The 20,594-nt window shown below is 43.5% G+C and overlaps 1 protein-coding gene across 7 annotated transcripts in view; it reads right to left on the bottom strand.

Moving 5' to 3' along the window:
- Positions 1-20,594, bottom strand: part of LOC140480081 (zinc finger protein 644-like) — a 167,481-nt gene that overhangs the window by 91,503 nt on the left and 55,384 nt on the right. For 5 of the 7 annotated variants that reach the window (XM_072574705.1, XM_072574706.1, XM_072574704.1 and 2 more), the window contains one exon: positions 5,432-5,576. The exons of the other annotated variants lie outside the window; for them this stretch is intronic. Coding sequence is in view for 1 of the 5 variants with exons in the window: in XM_072574711.1 (XP_072430812.1) it covers positions 5,432-5,433 (2 nt within the window). In the remaining 4 variants the exon portion in view is untranslated. The remainder of the gene's footprint in view (positions 1-5,431; positions 5,577-20,594) is intronic. 7 annotated transcript variants of the gene reach the window in all.

Below are 20,594 nucleotides of genomic sequence, written 5' to 3'. Positions count from 1 at the left end.
TGAGATAGCGAGAATCCAGAGGAAGTATATTCCTGTGGGGGTGAAGGGAAAGGCTGGTAGGTACAGGGAATGCTGGATGACTAAAGAAATTGAGGGTTTGGTTAGGAAAAAGGAGGAAGTATATGCAAGGTATAGACAGGATAGATCGAGTGAATCCTCAGAACAGTATAAAAGAAAGTAGGAGTATACTTAAGAGGGAAATCAGGAGGGCAAAAAGGGGACATGAGATAGCTTTGGCAAACAGAATTAAGGAGAATCCAAAAGGGTTTCTACAAATATATTAAGGACAAAAGGGTATCTAGGGAGAGAATAGGGCCCCTCAAATATCAGCAAGGCAGCCTTTGTGTGCAGCCACAGAAAATGGGGGAAGATTCTAAAAGAGTATTTTGCAGCAGTATCTACTGTGGACAAGGATATGGAAGATATAGACTGGAGGGAAATAGATGGTGACATCTTGCAAAATGTCCAGATTACAGAGGAGGAAGTGCTGGATGTCTTGAAATGGTTAAAGGTGGGATGTATCCCCAGGACATGATCAGGTGTACTCGAGAACTCTGTGGGAAGCTAGAGAAGTGATTGCTAAGCCTCTTGCTGGGAAATCTATATCATCGATAGTCAAGGTAAGGTGCCAGAAGACTGAAGATTTGCAAACGTGGTGCCACTGTTTAAGAAGGGGGGTAAGGACAAGCCAGGGAACTATAGACCAGTGAGCCTAACCTCAGTGGTGGGCAGGTTGTTGGAGGGAATCCTGAGGGACAGGATGTACATGTACTTGGAAAGGCAGGGACTGATTAGGGTTGGTCAAAATGGCTTTGTGCGTGGGAAATCATGTCTCACAAACTTGATGAGTTTTTTGAAGAAGTAACAAAGAAGATTGATGACGGCAGAGCGGTAGATGTGATCTACATGGACTTCAGTAAGGCATTTGACAAGGTTGACCATGGGAGACCGATTAGCAAGGTTAGATCTCACAAATACAGGGAGAACTAGCCATTTGGATACAGAACTGGCTCAAAAGGTAGAAGACAGAGGGTGGTGATGGAGGGTTTTTTTTCAGACTGGAGGCCTGTGACCAGTGGAGTGCCACAAGGATCGGTGCTGCGTCCTCTACTTTTTGTCATTTACATAAATGATTTGGATGCGAGCACAAGAGGTACAGTTAGTAAGTTTGTCGATGACACCAAAATTGGAGGTGTAGTGGACAGCGAAGAGGGTTACCTCAGATTACAACAGGATCTGGACCAGATGGGCCAATGGGCTGAGAAGTGGCAGATGGAGTTTAATTCAGGTAAGTGCGAGGTGTTGCATTTTGGGAAAACAAATCTTAGCAGGACTTATACACTTAATGGTAAGGTCCTAGGGAGTGTTGCTGAACAAAGAAACCTTGGAGTGCAGGCTCATAGCTCCTTGAAAGTGGAGTCGCAGGTAGAGTAGTGAGTATAGGAGTTAGGAGGTCATGTTGCAGCTGTACAGGACATTGGTTAGGCCACTGTTGGATTGCTACGTGCAATTCTGGTCTCCTTCCCGTAGGAAAGATGTTGTATAACTTGAAAGGGTTCAGAAAAGATTTACAAGGATGTTGCCAGGGTTGGTGGATTTGAGCTATAGGGAGAGACTGAACAGGCTGGGGCTGTTTTCTCTGGAGCGTCGGAGGCTGAGGTGTGACCTTATAGAGGTTTACAAAATTATGAAGGGCATGGATAGGGTAAGTAGGCAAAGTCTTTTCCCTGGGGTGGGGGAGTCCAGAACTAGAGGGCATAAGTTTAGGGTGAGAGGGGGAAAATACAAAAGAGACCGAAGAGGCAACCTTTTCACACAGAGGGTGGTACAGGAATGGAATGAGCTGCCAGAGGATGTGGGGGAGGCTGGTCCAATTGCAACATTTAAAAGGCATTTGGATGGATGTATGAATAGGAAGGGTTCGGAGGGATATGGGCCAGGTGCTGGCTGGGACTAGATTGGGTTGGGATATCTGGTCGGCATGGACAGGTTGGGCCGAAGGGTCTGTTTCCATGCTGTACATCTCTATGATGTTGAAAAACACACCCAGGGAGAACTCAAAAGCTGTTTACCGGTCTAAAGGAGACATTTCACACCACTGTGACAACACCCCCTCTGCAAGAAAAACAGGACAGAACTTGGCTCTTAAAGGCACAGTATTATTGCAGGATCCAGCTGTCGCACTGTATTTGGATTTCCAAGTGGCATTCAATAGCACGCCACATAGAAGGTGTTTGCACAAGATATTGACAGTAATGTACTGACATGATTCAGGATTGGTTAACAAAAATAAGACAGCGAGAACAATTTATGTCATGAAAGAAATGGGGAGAAAGATGTGTCGAGGAGAATATTATAGGTGTAAAGTTGAATGAGGGTGGCTAGAAGAATATCATAGGATGGCACTAGTTGGTGTTGATAGGGCACGGGTGTTGTGTGAGAAATAAAAGGAGGTATAAGGGTTCAGAACAAAATTTGATTTTATTAGTCTCCGGCACATGGAGACAGTTTACAACCTACCTGCATCCTCAGCCCACAGCCTCTGCTCTTTCCCCAGGGATGCCCCATACCAACAAAAATCAGTCTTCCAGGACTATTTATTCAGCCAGGAAATATCCCATATGTACACTCTTGACCCAGGAGAAAAGCTCTGGGCCTAAACCCCAAAGGGCACAGTTCTCAGCCATACAACTAATGATAAATTTATATTCTTAAATATGCTAAGGATTTTTGAGAATTCTCAAACTTTTAATGGGCTTGTAGGAAAGTTTACTTGTCAGGCCTTATCTCTACCATGCTGAAATAACTACTTGAAAGACTGTGATGCTTTACTTCATTTAAGTCCCTTCCTTAAATAAAACTCTAATACTTAAAGTTCAAAATGAAATCCATCATAATGGCTACCAGAAATCAAAAACATGCACAATTCACCATCATGGTCACAAATTGACACGGATGCTACATTTGCACAAAATGTTCTCCCCATGTGGTGTTTCAACACAAACAAATGCAACCTTCATCTTATTCCCCAGAGATGCATGTATCAACAAAGCACAGAGTTCAGCAGGTTACATTTACATCACATCACCTTACAAAATACAGCAAACTGCTACTACAACGCCATCTTCAACATGGATACTTGCATACGACTTCATGACTTCAGGGTGTCCCAGAATGCTTTACAGCCAATTAACATAGAACATAGAACAATACAGCAAAGTACAGCACCTTTGTGCCTTGATGTTGCGCCGATCCAAGCCCACCTAACCTACACTAGCCCACTATCCTCCATATGCCTATCCAATGCCCGTTTAAATGCCCATAAAGAGGGAGAGTCCACCACTGCTACTGGCAGGGCATTCCATGAACTCACGACTCGCTAAGTAAAGAATCTACCCCTAACATCTGTCCTATACCTACCACCCCTTAATTTAAAGCTATGCCCCCTCGTAATAGCTGACTCCATATGTGGAAAAAGGTTCTCATGGTCAACCCTATCAAAACCCCTAATCATCTTGTAATTAAGTATATACCAAAGTCACTGATGTAGCATAGGAAATGCTGCAGCCAAACTCTGTACAGCAAGGTCCCAAAAAAAAAGCAGTGATAACTGCCTGCAAAGTTCAAACTGCAGCCTTGTCAACATCATATGTCAAGTCATCACTTTAATTCCTCTAAACTTTTCAGGGTTTCTTGACATCAAAATATAATATTTTACACCTAACTTCACAAATTCATTTGCCTGTTCAATTATCTAGGTCACCTTGTTGTCTCCAACATCCCTTCTCAGAGTTTCCCTAGAGAATAAACTTGCTGTTGGCATCAAAAGCACCAAATCTCAATGCTCTCTTGGTAAAGTGGATGCAAGAGCAGTTGAATTGAAATAAGTAGCAAAATCCAGAGGTGACAGAAACTTAAGACTCATCTCCAGAATCTGATATTATTTTGCAGGTAACAATAACAAGGAGAACCTCCAACAAATTTACAAAACTAAAGTTATTGTATTGAAGGTATACAAATTCATAACTTCATGCTGGTCTTCAAAATGATGATTATCTTTTGAATGCCGTACACCTGATAACATCTGACTACTCTTAAAGCAACTGGCCTTTAAAGGGAAGCTAAATAAGCAAGAGGAAAACGATAGGAGGATATTCAGGCCAAATTTGATGATGATCAGGAGGCAGACACTTGTATGGAGCAGTGAACAGTTGGGCTGAAATGCCTGTTTTAATGTTGTTCATATGGACCGAAAGGCGACACTACAACATTCATGTCCATGCCAGTTGCCATGGAGCAATCCAGTCAGCCTCACTGCCCCTTGGCCTTGCAAGTTTACATCTTTCAAGTGCCTCTTCTTAATTGGGAAAATTTTAGGAGACACTTGGAAGTAGGATTTGAAAGCATTGAGAGAGCAAAATTTGAAAAAGAATGCATCACAGTGATACAGAAATGTGCTCTTGCCCCCTGCTATTTTTTTTCCCAGTAATCTATTCTGTTCAGTGACAGCAACCCACCCAGCAGTGGCAGAAAGCCAATTAAATGGGTAATCAGCAGCAAACATCAATCCTATGCTCGGTCAAAATCTTGAGTGGAAATGCAGTCTGAACATTTAATGAAACAAACCAAGTCTAAGGACATCTGCAGGAAAAGGTTTGCCATTGCAAGAGCACCTCTTGGAAGGACTCCTATGGTTAAGTTATGGTCTGCCATTTTGTTCTACTGTCCTTTAAAGAGTTAATCTCAGTAACAAAATAATACTCCAGAAGGCTAAAATAAAACAAAGAGCTGCCTATGCTGGAGATGTGAAACAAACAAAAACAGAAACAGAAACTACAAGAAACTCAGCAGATCTGGCTGCATCTATGGAAATAGAAACAGTTAATATTTCGAGTCCAGTGGCCCTCAGTCACAACCAGTTCTGATGGGTCACTACACTCAATGGTAACAGATGCTGCCAGACCTGAGAGTTTCTCCACCAGCAATTTCTGTTTTTGTTTGTTTCACTGTGAAGACTGCCTGAGAACCAATAGTTCCTTCTTCCTCTTCAACATATCTACCACCCTTAATGAGATGGCTATACCAAGGCAGCCGAATTGGTGACCTTACGGAAATTTGAACTAAAAGACTGGTTTCTCCAAGAATTGATATGGTGCAGAAAGTTGTCCCAGCTACCAAAAATACTTTAAAGTTAGAAAATTCAACCTAGCATAAAACTTTAAAAGTATCATGTAAATATTTGACTCGAATAGTATAACCTGGAAAGATAATTAACAACAAATTCTGAAAACAATTTTCCAAGAAAATTACATAGAAATGTGAAACACACTGGTATACAACAGTATTCCAGCATCTCTCAAATGTTCCATGTCAAGAAAAACTGACAAAGAAAAAAGTTAAAATATTTATGAAAAATTGTTACACTTCTTACATTTCTTTCAAGTTCTTTTCACTTGCTGCTTCCGTCTCCTAGTCTCTTCTGATTGTTCACAATCTTGCTTTTTTCGCCAAAGCTATTTCTCCTCAGATGCACTGAGCTATCTGTCTTTTTCCAAGTCGAAAGAATTCGTCTGTAACTAAAAGGGATAAGTCTTACAGCATTTCAACGAGATTCACTTCAACTAAATTTTTCATACTAAAAAGTTCCACATTAACCATTTTGAAGCGTTTGTTTTGCCACCTTCCTCACATTACTAAAAGTACCAGCTTTAAAAAGCAATATATAAAATTTTGTCATGTCTTGCAATCAAAAGGAGGTCTCTGACCAGTGGAGTGCCACAAGGATCCGTGCTGGATCCACTACTTTTCATCATTTATATAAATGGATGTGAGCATAAAAGAGGTACAGATAGCAAGTTTGCAAATGACACCAAAATTGGAGGTGTAGTTGGCAGCAAAGAAGATTACCCCAGATTACAACAGGATCTTGATCAGATGGGCCAATGGACTGAGGAGTGGCAGATGGAGTTCAATCTAGACAAAAGAGATGTGCGGAATCTAGGGAAAGCAAATCTTAGCAGGACTTTTACACTTAACGGTAAGGTCCTAGGGAGTGTTGCTAAACAGAGACCTTGGAATGCAGGTTCATAGCTCCTTGAAAGTAGAGTCGCAGATAGATAGTGAAGGCGGCATTTGGTACGCTTCCTTCGTTGGTCAGAGTATTGAGTGCAGGAGTTGGGAGGCCATGTTCTAGCTGTACAGGACATTGGTTCGGCCACTGTTGGAATATTACGTGCAATTCTGGTCTCCTTCCTATTGGAACAATGTTGTGAAACATGCAAGGATTCAGAAAAGATTTAAGGATGTTACCAGGGTTGGAGGATTTGAGCTATAGGGAGAGGTTGAACAGGTTGGGGCTGTTTTCCCTGGAGCGTCGGAGGCTGAGGGGTGACGTTAGAGGTTTATAAAATCATGAGAAGGCATGGATAGGATAAACAGAAAGTCTTTTCCCTTGTCGAAAAATGTGGTGCTGGAAAAAACACAGCAGGCCAGCCAGCATCCGAGGAGGAGAATCGACGTTTTGGGTATTAGCTCTTCTTCAGAAAGTCCCCTTGGGTGGGGAAGTCCAGAACTAGAGGGCATAGGTTTAGTGCGAGAGGGGAAAGATATTAAAAAAAAGAGATTTAAGGAGCAACATTGTCCATGCAGAGGGTGGTGTGTGTATGGAATGAGCTGCCAGATGAAGTGGTGGAGGCTAGTACAAATGCAACATATGGGCCAGGTGCTGGCAGGTAGGACTAGATTGGGTTGGGCTATCTGGTCGGCATGGACAAGTCGGACCAAAGGGTCTGTTTCCGTCCTGTACACCTCTATGACTCTAATTGATAAAGCAGCTTCAAAATTTAAAATGAATTTGAATTCTGGTCTCCCTGCTATAGGATGGATGTTGTGAAACTTGAAAAGGTAAAGAGGTGATTTACAAGGATCTTACCAGGGTTGAAGGGTTTAAGTTATAGGGAGAGGCTGAATAGCCTCCGAGTGCATGGGAGGCTTGGTCGTCAAACCTAGAGGGGAAAGACTTAAAAGGGATTGAAGGGGCAACTTTTTCATGCACAGTGTGGTCCATGTTGGAATGAGCTGCAATAGGAAGTGGAGGAGGCTAGTACAATTACAACATTTAAAAGGCACCTGGATGGGTATATGAAAAGGAAGGGTTTAAAAGGGATATGGGCCAGGTGCTGGCGAATGGGACGAGAGATTTTTTCCCCCATATCTTATCAGCATGGAGTAGTTGAACCACAGGGTCTGTTTCCAGCTGTTGATCTCCATGCCTATGGATCTAATACATTAACTAGAATTTAACTATCTGTAGCTGCTCTATGGAAAGATGTACCACATTTACATGTTATCTGCACAAAAACAATAATAATGGTCCCATCTGGGATAAAATGATCCAGAGTACTGAATAGCAAAAACACTGTTGCTCTCAAATACGTAATGCATATGCCCTGTCTGGGATTTCAACTGTGAACAACAAAGTCAGTTCACAACCAGCAAGAGAGTGTGTAAACTTGCTATCACAATGAGAAAATTGATGGATAGGAATCCTTTGGCTGGTCTACAATGCACCAGGTTCAAATTCTCTTTATTTCTGTATACCTTAAGTATTTGATGGCAATCAATGCACTGTGAACCAAAACTGGCATTTGAATTGGTGAGGTTGAAACATTCAACTGGCTTAAAATTGTTCATTTTGGGTATTTTTTCTCCACAGTAAATGTTTTGTTAGATATTTGCTGATACTAACCAACTGTAAAAGATCAATAATAAAACCAGAAATTGGAGATATTCAGCAGGTCTGGCAGCATCTGTGGAAAGCATTCAAAAGATACTATTTCACATTTCGTGACCCTTTTTCAGAATCGTAAAGGCTGTCTGCTACACTAAATCGGAGTTAAAAATCACAACACCAGGTTACAGTGCAACAGGGTTACTTGGAAGTACGAGCTTTCAGAGTGCTGCTCCTTCATCAGGTAACTTGATAGCGATGGAATAACTTCAATAGATGAGGAATGTTAAAAATGGATTCAGATTAGCTCCAAATTTGTCCAAGCAGCTTTGCTGGTTCAGCAGCAAAATTCAGCAGGCAAAATTCTCACTAGGCAGAGCCAAAACGCCAAATGAGGAGGACCACAGCTTGGTAAATGTTTTGAAGGGCCGACTCTCCATTAATATTCAGCTATATTACCAAACAAGCTAGACCCAAGAAAATTCGACTTTGAACCTCAGCAGGTACCCAGCAAATTCAGCTCACCGCTTTGGACCAAAGGGTCTGTTTCCATGCTGTACATCCCTATGACTCTATGACCAGGCAAAGCACACTTCATGGGCACGAGCCACATGCACCTAAGAACTAGGAGCAGCATTTGGCAAATCAGCCCCTCAAACCAGCTCAGCTGTTGAATATGATCATGGTTGGTCTCAACACCACTTTCCTGCTCACTCTCCATAATAATTCAAATGTACTCAATTAACCCATTGCCCCAGTATCAATCGAACTCTGGGATACAGATTCACGACCAGTTAAAAGTAGTCATTTCTTACTTATTGGCATGGGGGTGGCACAGTAGTTCAGTGATTAGCACTGCTGCCTCACAGCGCCAGGGACCCAGGTTCGATCCCAGCTTCAGGAGACTGTGTGTGGAGTTTGCACATTCTCATCGTGTCAGCGTGAGTTTCCTCCAGGCAGGCCAGTTTCCTCCCACAATCCAAAGACAGGCAGGTCAGGTGAACGGGCCATGCTAAATTGCCCATAGTGTTAGGTGCATTAGTCAGAGGGAAATGGGTCTGGGTGGGTTACTCTTCAGAGGGTTAGTGTGGACTTGTTGGGCCGAAGGGCCTGTTTCTACACAGTAGGAAATCTAATCTAATAGCTTTAAACCAGACATCCTTTATAATAAAACTAAAACCTCATTCTAGATGGCCTCATGGAAGGAAACATTTTCTCTTCATCTCTGAGTGAACCCCCTTTAGCGTCATATATATCTCAATTATATCTCCTCTCTCATTCTTCTCAACTCGAGGGGAAAGGCCTGAAGTCCCAATCTCTCCAAGACACAGCCCTCAGCTCTGGAATCAATCGAGAGAATCTCCTCTGAACTTCTGCCAGTGCTCCTGCTTCCCTCCTCGGGTAAGGGACTAGAATTGTACACAGCACTCCAGGTGTAGTTTCACCAATGCCAGCAATACTTCCCCACATTGCTGTAGGAATAAAGTATCAATCAATTATCCAGTACACAGCCTCCACCACATCCTCCAGCAGCTCATTCCATACACGTACCACCCTCTGCGTGAAAAAGTTGCCCCTTGGGTCTCTTTTATATCTTTCTCCTCTCACCCTAAACCTATGCCCTCTAGTTCTGGACTCCCCCACTCCAGGGAAAAGACTTTGCCTATTTATCATGTCGTTGACACAAAACGACATGATCCTCTCACTAGTGTCCTTACATACAGATAAGGAAGGACACCACTTTGACTCTGACAGCACCTCCATCCTAGGACAAGCCAAGCTGTGACACGTACAAGAATTCAGAGAAGCAGGGCATTCCAAGATGGACTCTTATCCACAAACACATTTGACTTGGACCCCATTTACCACGCCTTGAGAAAGAGCAGGAAGTGACATCACCATAGTAAATGACATCACCGACCCAAAGAAACACAAACATATAAACAGAAAGCAGGAATTATCAGCAGCACTTCGTCTGGAGGCTCACTGAAGATGTTCCCTAGTATGGCGACAAAACATCTGAAAATGAACCTTCCAGCTCAAAGAGCAAACCTACAGGAGATTTTTGCTCCCTGTATGGAAGAGGAAAAGGGCTGTGGATAGGATAAGCCAGCTGACCACGACACAAGATGCTGAAGACCATTCAAGAAGTGGGGGGGTGGGGGGGAGCAAAAAGGCAAGTAGTTGTTATGGGGATTCTACAATTAGGGGGAATAGACAGTATCCTTTGTGAGCCATTTCGGGAATCCTGCATGGCGTGTTGCCTGCCCGGTGTGAGGGTGCAGGACATCACAGGCTGGCTGGAAAGGGTGTTGGAGGGGGAGGATCCAGTTGTTGTGATCTGCATTGGCACAAACAACATAGCCAATGCGAGGAAGGAGGGCCTGTTTGGGGAGTATCAAGCACTTTGAAGGAAATTGAAGAACAGGTCCTGGAGGGTCATAATCTCTGGATTACTGCCAGAGCCACGTGCTAATTGGCACAGGGATAAGAAAATTAGGGAAGTAAACACGTGGCTAAGAAATTGGTATGGGAAAGAGGGATTCCATTTCATGGGACACTGGCATCAGTTTTGGAACTGGGGCAATATGTACCGATGGGACAGTCTCCACCTGAACTGATCTGGAACGAGCGTTCTGGCAAAAAGGATAAATAGGGTGGTCAGGAGGAAGAGGAAGAAAAGCAGTAGGGAGTATGGAGCCAAGTTGAAAGATAGACAGCAGGTTAGCATGTGTGCAGGTCTGAAGTTCGAGGGAGACTAGGGATGAAGCAAAATGGAAGGATAACTTAAGACATACTACTAGAGGTGATGAAAATCATGAGGATAAGAAAATTAGCATTAAGGTGCTTTACCTGAATGCTCATAGTATTTGTAACAAAGTAGATGAATTAACAGCACAAATCATTGTGAATGATTATGATGTGGTAGACATCACAGAGAATGGTTGCAGGGGATTCAGGACTGGCAGTTAAACATCCAAGGATTTACAACTTATTGAAAAGACAGGGAGGTGGGCAGAGGGGGTGGGGCTGCTTGTTAATTTCATTCTTAACTAAGTCTGTGGCACTAAACTACATAGGGTCAGAGAATGTGGAGTCTGTGTGGGTGGATTTGAGGAACCACAAAGCAAAAAAAAAGGGAGTTACGTACAGAGCTCCCAGCAGTGGTCAGAACCAGGAAATAGATAGGGCATGTCAGAAAGGCAAGGTCACGGTGATCATGGGGGACTTCAACATGCAAATGGGTGAATAATGTTGCCGGTGGATCCAAAGAGAGGGACTTCATGGAATGCTTACAAGACGGCTTTTTGGAACAGCTTGTGATGGACCCTACAAGGAAGTAGGCTATTCTGGGCTTAGTGCAATGTAATGAGCCAGACTTTAGAAAAAATCTGAAAGTAAGGGAACACTCAGAAGGCAGCGATCATAATATGATAGAGTTGAGTCTGCAGTTTGAAAGAGAAGGCAAAATCGAATGTAATGGTGTTACAGTTAAATAAAGGTAATTACAGGGGCATGAGAGAGGAACTGACGAAAATCAACTGGAAGCAGAGCCTAGTGGGAAGACAGTTGAGCAAGAAAGGCAGGAGTGTCTGGGTGTAAATGAGGAGAGTGGAGAGGTCCATTCCAAAGATAAAGATTATCCAGGGGGAATTAGACTGCCATGGCTGACAAAGGAATTCAAGAAATGTATCACAGAAAAAGAGAGCGCCTATAAAGTGGCCAAGAGCACTTTATAGATTCAAATCAGAAAGATTGGGAAATCAGAAGATTGGGAAGGCTACAAAAACAAACCGAGGATAACAAAGAGAGAAATAAAGAAGGAGAGGATCAAATATGAAGATAAGCTAGCCAGTAATATTAGAAAAGAATAGTAAAAGTTTCTTACAATACATAAGAAACAAACGAGAGGCAAAAGTAGGCATTAGGCCACTCCAAATTGATGCAGAAAGGCTAGTGGTGGGAGATAAAGAAATAGCTGAAGAATTTAATAAATACTGTATGTCAGTCTTCAGTGGAAGATGTGAGCAATCTCCCAACAATTAAAGGAGAGTCAAGGGGCAGAGTGGAGTATGGTAGCCGTTACAAAAGAGAAAGTGCTAGAAAAGCTAAAATGTCTAAAAATTTATAAACCTCCTGTCCCCAATGGGCTACATCCTCGAGTTCCGAAAGAGGTGGCTGAAGAAATCGCAGAGGCGTTGGTTGTAATCTTTCAAAAGTCAATAGAGTCAGGGAAAGTCCCAGATGATTGGAAAATTGCTGTTTTAACCCCTTTGGCCAAAAAAGGATCAAGACAAAAGATGGAAAATTATAGGCCAATTAACCTAACCTTGGTTATAGGTAAAATTCTAGAATCCATCATTACGGATGAGATTTATAAATTCTTGGAAGCGCAGGGTTGGATTAGAACAAGTCAGCATGGATTTACTAAGGGGAGTAGTGCATGATAAATCTGTTAGAATTCTTTGAAGAGGTAATAAGTAGGTTAGACCAGGGAAACCCAATAAATGTTATCTATGTAGACTTCCAAAAGGCCTTTGAGGAGGTGCCTCACAGGAGGCTGCTGAGTAAGGCAAGGGCCCAGTGTTCGAGGTGAGCTACTGGCATGGATTGAGGATTGGCTGTCTGACAGAAGGCAGACAGTTGCGATAAAAGGTTCTTTTTCAGAATGGCAGTTAGTGACAAGTGGCGTCCCGTAGGGTTCAGATTGGACAGGCAGTTCTGAAGCTGCAGAAAGATTTTGACAGTTTAGGAGAGTGATCCATGAAACGGCTGATGAAATTCAACGTGAGCAAATGCGAGATCTTGCACTTTGGAAAAAAGAAAACAGGCATGGACTATTTTTTAAACAGTGAGAAAATTCCTATAGCCAAAGTACAGAGGGATCTGGGAGTGCTAGTCCAGGATTGTCTAAAGGTTAACTTGCAGGTTGAGTTTGTGGTTAAAAAGCAAATGTAACGTTGTCATTTATCTCAAGAGGGTTGGAATATAAAAGCAGCGATGTGCTACCGAGACTCTATGTTAGGCCACATTTAAAGTACTGTATCCAGTTTTGGGCCCCAAACCTCAGGAAGGACTTACTGGCACTGGAGCATGTCCAGTGGAGATACACACAGATGATCCCTGGAATGGTAGGCCTAACATATGATGAACGGCTGAGGATCCTGGGACTGTATTCATTAGAGTTTAGAAGATTGAGGGGAGATCTAATAGAAACCTACAAGCATGGCTTAGAAACGGTGGACGCTGGGAATTTGTTTCAGTTAGGTGGGGATACTAGGACCCATGAGCACAGCCTGAGAATTAGAGGGGGTCAATTTAGAACAGAAATGAGGAGATATTTCTTCAGCCAGAGAGTGGTGGGCCTGTGGAATTCATTACTACGAAGCACAATGGAGGTCGGTACGTTAAATGTCTTCAAGGCAGAGACTGATAAATTCTTAATCTTGCAAGTAATTAAGGGATACAGGGAGAGTGCAGATAAGTGGCGTTGAAATGCTCGGTCATGATAGAATGATGAAGTGGACTCAATGAGCCAAATGGTCTTACTTAAACTCCTATGTCTTATGGTCTAAAGTTGATTGATGAGGAAAGGGCTGTAGATGTCATATGCATGGACTTCGGTAAAGTGTGTGTTGGCTGGGACTGGATTAAGGTGGGGGTGGGGGCAGGGGCAATTCCCCTCCCCTCACCTTAAGAGTCCCAAGCCTCCAAGTCAGCACCACCCTCTTGAATCTCCTACTTGTCCATTTTCCTTCCTTCTCACCCATCTGCTCCACCCTCCCCAACGACCTAACACTTCCTCCCGCACCTTCATTTACCTATCACATTCCGAGCTAACTTCCCCTACCACCCCCACCTCCCTTCCATTTATCTCTCAGGCCCCCTTGCTCACCAGCCTCATTCCCAATGAAGGGCTTATGCCCAAAACGTTGATTCTCCTGCTCCTCGGATGCAGACTGATCTGCTGTGCTTTTTCAGCACCACACTCTCAACTCTGATTGCCAGCATCTGCAGTCCTCACTTTCTCAGACTTCAGTAAAGCGTTTGATAAGGTTCCCCATGGTAGGCTGATGGAGAAAGTGAAGTCGCATGGGGTCCAGGGTTTACTAGCTAGATGGATAGAGAACTGGCTGGGCAGCAGAAAAGGAGTTGTGGAAGGGAGTTTCTTAAAATGGAGAACTGTAACCAGTGATGTTCCACAGGGACACTTGTTGGGACCACTGTTGTTTGTGATATATATGAATGATCTGGAAGAAGGTATAGGTGGTCTGATTAGCAAGTTTGCAGATGACACTAAGATTGGTGGAGTCGCAGATAGTGAATGGAACTGGGAGCGAATACAGCTAGATTGGGCAGTTGTGTAGAGAAATGTTAGATGGAGTTCAATCTGGGCAAATGCAAGGTGATGCATTGTGGAAGATCCAATTCAAGAGCACACTATACAGTAAGTGGAAAAGCCCTGGGGAAAATTGATGTAGAGAGAGAGATCTGGTTGTTCAGGTCCATTGTAACCTAAAGGTGGCAGTGCAGGTCAAGAGTGCTCAAGACAAGAGAGTCGTGATTTGGAGATGCCGATGTTGTACAGAGGTGTACAAAGTTAAAAATCACACAACACCAAGTTATTGTCCAACAGGTTTAAATTGGAAGCACTGGCTTTTGGAGCGCCGCTCCTTTATCAGGCTCCTTCATCAAGACAACACAGAACATGCTTTCTTTCATTGGACGGGGTATCGAGTATAAGAGTTGGCGGGTCATGTTACAGTTGTATCAGAACTTGGTTCAGCCACTTTGAGGACTACGTACAGTTCTGGTCACCACATTGCCAAAAGGATGCGGATGCTTCAGAGAGGGTGCAGAGGAGGTTCACCAGGATATTGCCTGGTCTGGAGGGTGCTAGACTATGAAAAGAGGTTGACAAGATTAGGATTTTTTTCATTAGAAAGAGAGGTTGAGGGGGGATTTGATTGAGGTTTACAAAATCATGAGATGTATAGACAGGGGAGATAGCAAGAAATATTGCACCCCCCCCTCCAAGAGTGGGGGCCATGAGTTCAAGGTGAGAGCATCCAAGTTTAAGGGAAGTATGCGTGGAAATATCTTTACGCAGAGGAAGGGGGTGCCTGGAAGATGTTGCCAGCAGAGGTGGTAGAGGAGGGCATGATAGCATTACTTAAGATGTATCTAGACAGATATGTGAATGGGCAGGGAGCTGAGGGACACAGATCCTTAGAAAATAGGCAAAAGATTTAAATAGAGGATCTGGATTGGTGCAGGCTTGGAGAGTCAAAGGGCCTGTTCCAGTACTGTAATTTTCCATGTTCTACTCATCCAAAGACGGAGGTTTCCTGCCTCAACTTTCCTCCCAGGCAGTATATTTCAGGCTCCCACCATTCTCAGGTAAAAGAATTTTCCTCACCTCCCCCCTAAACTTCCTGCATTGTTAAGGACTCTTCAACCAATGGAAACAGCTATTTTCTATTCCCTCTGCCCAAGCCCCTCATCATCATATATACCTTCTCTGGTCCAAAGAAAACATCCAAGCTTATCCAACCTTTCTTTTGAACTGAAATGCTCTATCCCAAAGGCAAATATCCTTCACACGTCAAGTACAATCACAGATATTATAATGTGGTGACCAGAACAGTAATACAGTAACCAAAAGAGAAAATGCTGGAAAATCTCAGCAGGTCTGGCAGCATCTGTAAAGGAGAGAAAAGAGCTGATGTTTCGAGTCTAACTGACCCTTTGTCAAAGCTGTCAAATACAGTAATCCAGCTGAGCCCTAACCAAACTTTTGTATAGAGCCAACATGACCTGTTCTTAGAAGCTATGCTATGACTGATAAAAATGCACATGTCTTGTAAGCCTGAACTACCCTATTAACCTGTCCTGTTAACTGGATCGGTGGACAAGCACCCCAAGATCTGTCACTTTGAGCTTCTAAAGTGCCTTGCCATTTGTTGAGTATCTTCTTGCTAGTACTTGTCCACCCCAGTCCAACGTCTCCTGCACATGTCTTCCAAAGTACACCACCTCACATTCATCAAGGTTAAGTTCCACCTACCATTGATCTGCCCATCTGACTAAGCCATTTATAACTTCTAGCAACCTAACACTTGCATTGGCCAGCTGGTTGACAATCTTTTTATAACCTGCAAACTGACTCATCATCCGTCTCACATTCTCATCTACATCATTTACGAACATCACAAACAATGAGGGACCCAACATTGACCCATGGTATGACACTGCTCAATGGGCTCCAATATCACAAAAAGCCTTCTACTACCACCCTCTCTATCACTAAGTTAATTTTGGATCCATCTTGCCAAGTTACCCATGAGCTTTTACCTTCTTGGTCAGCTTCCCACATGGATTTCAGTTGGGTATTTGACAAGATTCCATATAACCTACACCAACTGCCCCACCCTCATTCAAACACATGGTCACCTCCTCGAAAAATTCTACCAGATTTGTTAGTCACAACCTCCTTCGGACAAAGTCATGCTGACTCTGATCAAATCTTGCCTCTTTAAATGGAGATTAAATTTCTCCTTCAATTGTCTTCAATAATTTCCCTATCACGGAGATGGAGCACCTGATGAAGGGCTTATGCCAGAAAAAAGTCTATTCTCCTGTTCCTCGGATGCTGCCTGACCAGCTGGACTTTTCCAACACCACACTCTTAGACTCTGATCTCCAGGATCTGCAGTCCTCACTTGCTCCTACCACTGAGATTATACTCATTGACCAATAATTCCCTCGTCCATCTCTTACACTTCGCGTAAAGTGGTACTGCATTAGCCATCCTCTAGTCCTCCGGCACCCCCACTGTAGCTAAAGATGATTTAAAAAACTGGGTCAGGATCCTTGTAATTTCCTCCCTCATCTCCCCCTGCAGCCTGGGATACAACTCATTCAGACCTGGGGCTTGATCAACTTAAATCTGCCAAAACATCCTCACTTCATATATCAATTGGCTCAAGAACCTAACAGCCTAGCTTCTTGAATTCCATACTTGCATCTTCATTCACCCAAGACAGACCATGAAGTACTCATTTAACACTCTACCAACGTCATCCAGCTTAACGCACAGATTGTCTCCCACCCCAGTCTCAAATAGACCCTACTCTTTCTGATTATTCTCTTGCCAAGATATTCTACATCTCCCTTATATTGTCGAATAGCATTTGCTCAGGCCACCTCTTTACTCTCCTAATTGCTTTCTTGACTTGGTCCTGCACGTCCCATTCTCCCATACAGCTTCTTATTTTGCTCCCTTTATTTCCGTTATACCGGTTCCTTTTTAAACCATTCCGGAATATTCCAGAACACCCATGGGTCTTTAGGCCTGTTGCTCCATTTTACTCTGAAAAAGAATATGTTGGGCTTGTAACTTATTTGAAGACACCCCACTGTTCTGTTGTAGATTTGCCCTCAAGTAGCTACCCGCTCTATTTTAAAAGAATAAAGAAAATTTACAGTACAGAAATAGGCCCTTCGGCCCGCCAAGCCTGAGCCAATCTAAATCCATTGTCTAAACCCATTGCCCAATTTCTAAACATTTGTATCCCTCTGCTCCCCACCTACTCATGCATCTGTCCAGACGCATCTTAAATTAATCTACCATGCCTGCCTCTACCACCTCTACTGGCAATGCGTTCTAAGCACCTGTGTGTAAAGTACTTGCCATGTGTACCCCTTGAAATGGTGACCTCTCGTTATTGAATCTTTCACTCTGGGAAAAAGCTGATCTCTATCTACCCTGTCTATACTCTTTATGATTTTGTAAATCTCAGTCAGGTTTCCCCACCCCACCATCTCCTTTTTCTAATGAAAACAATCCTAACCTACTCAACCTCTCTTCATAACTAGCACCTTCCATACCAGGCAACATCCTCATAAACCTTCTCTGCACCCTCTCCAAAGCGTCCACATTCTTTTGGTAATGCAGTGACTAGAACTGTACACAGTATTCTAAATGCGGCCAAACCAATGTCTCGTACAATTTTAGCATGGGCTGCCAGCTTTTATATTCAGTACTCTGTCCGATGAAGGCAAGCATACACATACCTTCTTGACCATTCTATCCACCTGTGCAGCCACGTTCAGGGTACAATGGACCTACACTCCCAGATCTCTCTGCTCATGAACTTTTCCCCAGGCTCTTCTGTTTACAGTATAGATCACTCTAGAATTAGACTTCCCAAAGTGCATCACCTCACATTTACCTGGATTGAACTCTGTCACTTCTCAACCCAACTCTCCAGTGTACCTATATTCTCTTGTATTCTTTGGCAGTCCCTTATGCTTTCTGCTACTCCATTCTTAGTGTTATCTGCAAACTTGTTGATAAACGTGGTGCCACTGTTTAAGAAGGGTGGTAAAGACAAGCCAGGGAACAACAGGCCGGTGAGCCTGACCTCAGTGGTGGGCAAGTTGCTGGAGGGAATCCTGAGGGACAGGATGTACATGTATTTGGAAAGGCAAGGACTGATTAGGGATAGTCAACATGGCTTTGTGCGTGGGAAATCATGTTTCACAAACTTGATTGAGTTTTTTGATGAAGTGACAAAGATGATTGGATAAGGGCAGAGCAGTAGATGTGATCTAGAAGGACTTCAGTAAGGTGTTCGACAAGGTTCCCTATGGGAGACTGATTAGCAAGGTTAGATCTCATGGAATACAGGGAGAACTAGCCATTTGGATACAGAACTGGCTCAAAAGGTAGAAGACAGAAGGTGGTGGTGGACGGTTGCTTTTCAGACTGGAGGCCTGTGACCAGTGGAGTGCCACAAGGATCGGTGCTGGGCCCTCTACTTTTTGTCATTTACATAAATGATTTGGATGCGAGCATAAGGGGTACAGTTAGTAAGTTTGCAGATGACACCAAAATTGGAGGTGTAGTGGACAGCAAAGGAGGGTTACCTCAGATCACAACAGGATCTGGACCAGATGGGCTGAGAAGTGGCAAATGGAGTTTAATTCAGAAAAATGCGAGGTGCTGCATTTTGGGAAAGCAAATCTTAGCAGGACTTATACACTTAATGGCAAGGTCCTAGGGAGTGTTGCTGAACAAAGATCTTGGAATGCAGGTTCATACTCCTTGAAAGTGGAGGAGTCGCAGGTAGATAGGATAGTGAAGGGGTTTGGTATGCTTTCCTTTAAATGGTCAGAGTATTGAGTGCAGGAGGTGGGAGGTCATATTGCGGCTGTACAGGACATTGGTTAGGCCACTGTTGGAATATTGTGTGCAATTCTGATCTCCTTCCTATTGGAAAGATGTTGTGAAGCTTGAAAGGGTTCAGAAGAGATTTACAAGGATGTTACCAGGGTTGGAGGATCTGAGTTACAGGGAGAGGCTGAACAGGTTGGGGCTGTTTTCGCTGGAGCAGAGGCTGAGGGGCGACCTTATAGAGGTTTACAAAATTATGAGGGGCATGGATAGGATAAATAGGCAAAGTCTTTTCCCTGAAGTGGGGGAGTCCAGAACTAGAGGGCATAGGTTTAGGGTGAGAGGAGAAAGATATAAAAGAGACCCAAGGGGCAACTTTTTCACGCAGAGGGTGGTACGCGTATGGAATAAGCTGCCAGAGGATGTGGTGGAGGCTGGTAAAATTGCAACATTGAAGAGGCATTTGGATGGATATATGAATAGAAAGGGTTTGGAGGGATATGGGCCAGGTGCTGGTAGGTGGGACTAGATTGGGTTGGGATATCTGGTCGGCATGGACAGGTTGGACCAAAAGGGTCTGTTTCCATGCTGTACATCTCTTATGACTCTGTGAACACTGATGCAAAGTGATAATTCAGAATCTCACTCATTCTCTCCGGTTCAACACACAGCCTTCCTTCCTTATGCTTTAGTGGACCAATCCTTTCTCTAGTTATCTGCTTGCTTCTTATACAAGAAGAAAATTAGATTACTTACAATGCTTTGGGATTCTCCTTAATTCTGCTTACTAAAGCTATTTCATGAACCCTTTTAGTCAGCTTGATTCCTCGTTTAAGACTGGTCCAGGGCCTGTTCAGCTTTTAGCTGCCTGGACCTTATATACGCTTCCTTTTTCCTCTTGGCTAATCATACAATTTCACCTGTCATCTACGGTTCACGAATCTTGCCGTTCCTATCCTTTGCTTTCAACAGGACATGCCTATCTTGCACTATCTTTGAAAGCCTCCCACATATCAAATATGGACTTCCCTTCAAATAGCTGTGTCCAATCCACATTTCCCAGCTCCTGCCTAATTTTGATATAATTAGCCTTGGCCCAGTTTTGTACTCTTCCCTTAGGACCACTCATCTTTATCTACTAGTATTCTAAAACTTACAGAATTGTGGTCACTGTTCCCAAAGAAATCCCCCACTGCAACTTCTACCACCTGGCTTGGCTCATTCCCCAACACCAGGTCCAATATGGCCTCTTCCCTCATTGGACTACTGACATACTGCTCTCGAAAACTCTCCTGGACGCTTCTTACAAATTCTGCCCCATCCAGACCTCTGTCACTAAGTGTATCCCAGTCAATGTTTGGAAAATTAAAATCTCCCAAAACCACCTCCCTGTTGCCTCTACATCTTTCCAGAATTTGTTTACCTATTTGTTCTTCTACCTCAGTCATCCTTGGGAGGCCCGTAACATAGATCCAACAATGTAACTACACCCTTATTTCTCAGCTCCAACCATAATGCCTCACTACTCAAGCCCTCCATAGTGTCCTCCTTTAGCACAGCCCTGACCAGCAATGCAACTCCTATCCCCCTTTTACTTCCCTCCCTGTCCTTCTGAAGCATCTATATCCTGGAACATTTAGTTGCCAATCATCCCCTTGCCTCAACCAATTTGCAGTGATTGCAATA

This window comes from Chiloscyllium punctatum, chromosome 7 (assembly GCF_047496795.1).
Source record: "Chiloscyllium punctatum isolate Juve2018m chromosome 7, sChiPun1.3, whole genome shotgun sequence".
In the NCBI taxonomy this organism is placed as follows: domain Eukaryota; kingdom Metazoa; phylum Chordata; class Chondrichthyes; order Orectolobiformes; family Hemiscylliidae; genus Chiloscyllium; species Chiloscyllium punctatum.
The sequence above is the reverse complement of the archived record's forward strand: the minus strand, read 5'-3'. Positions and strand labels throughout refer to the sequence as shown.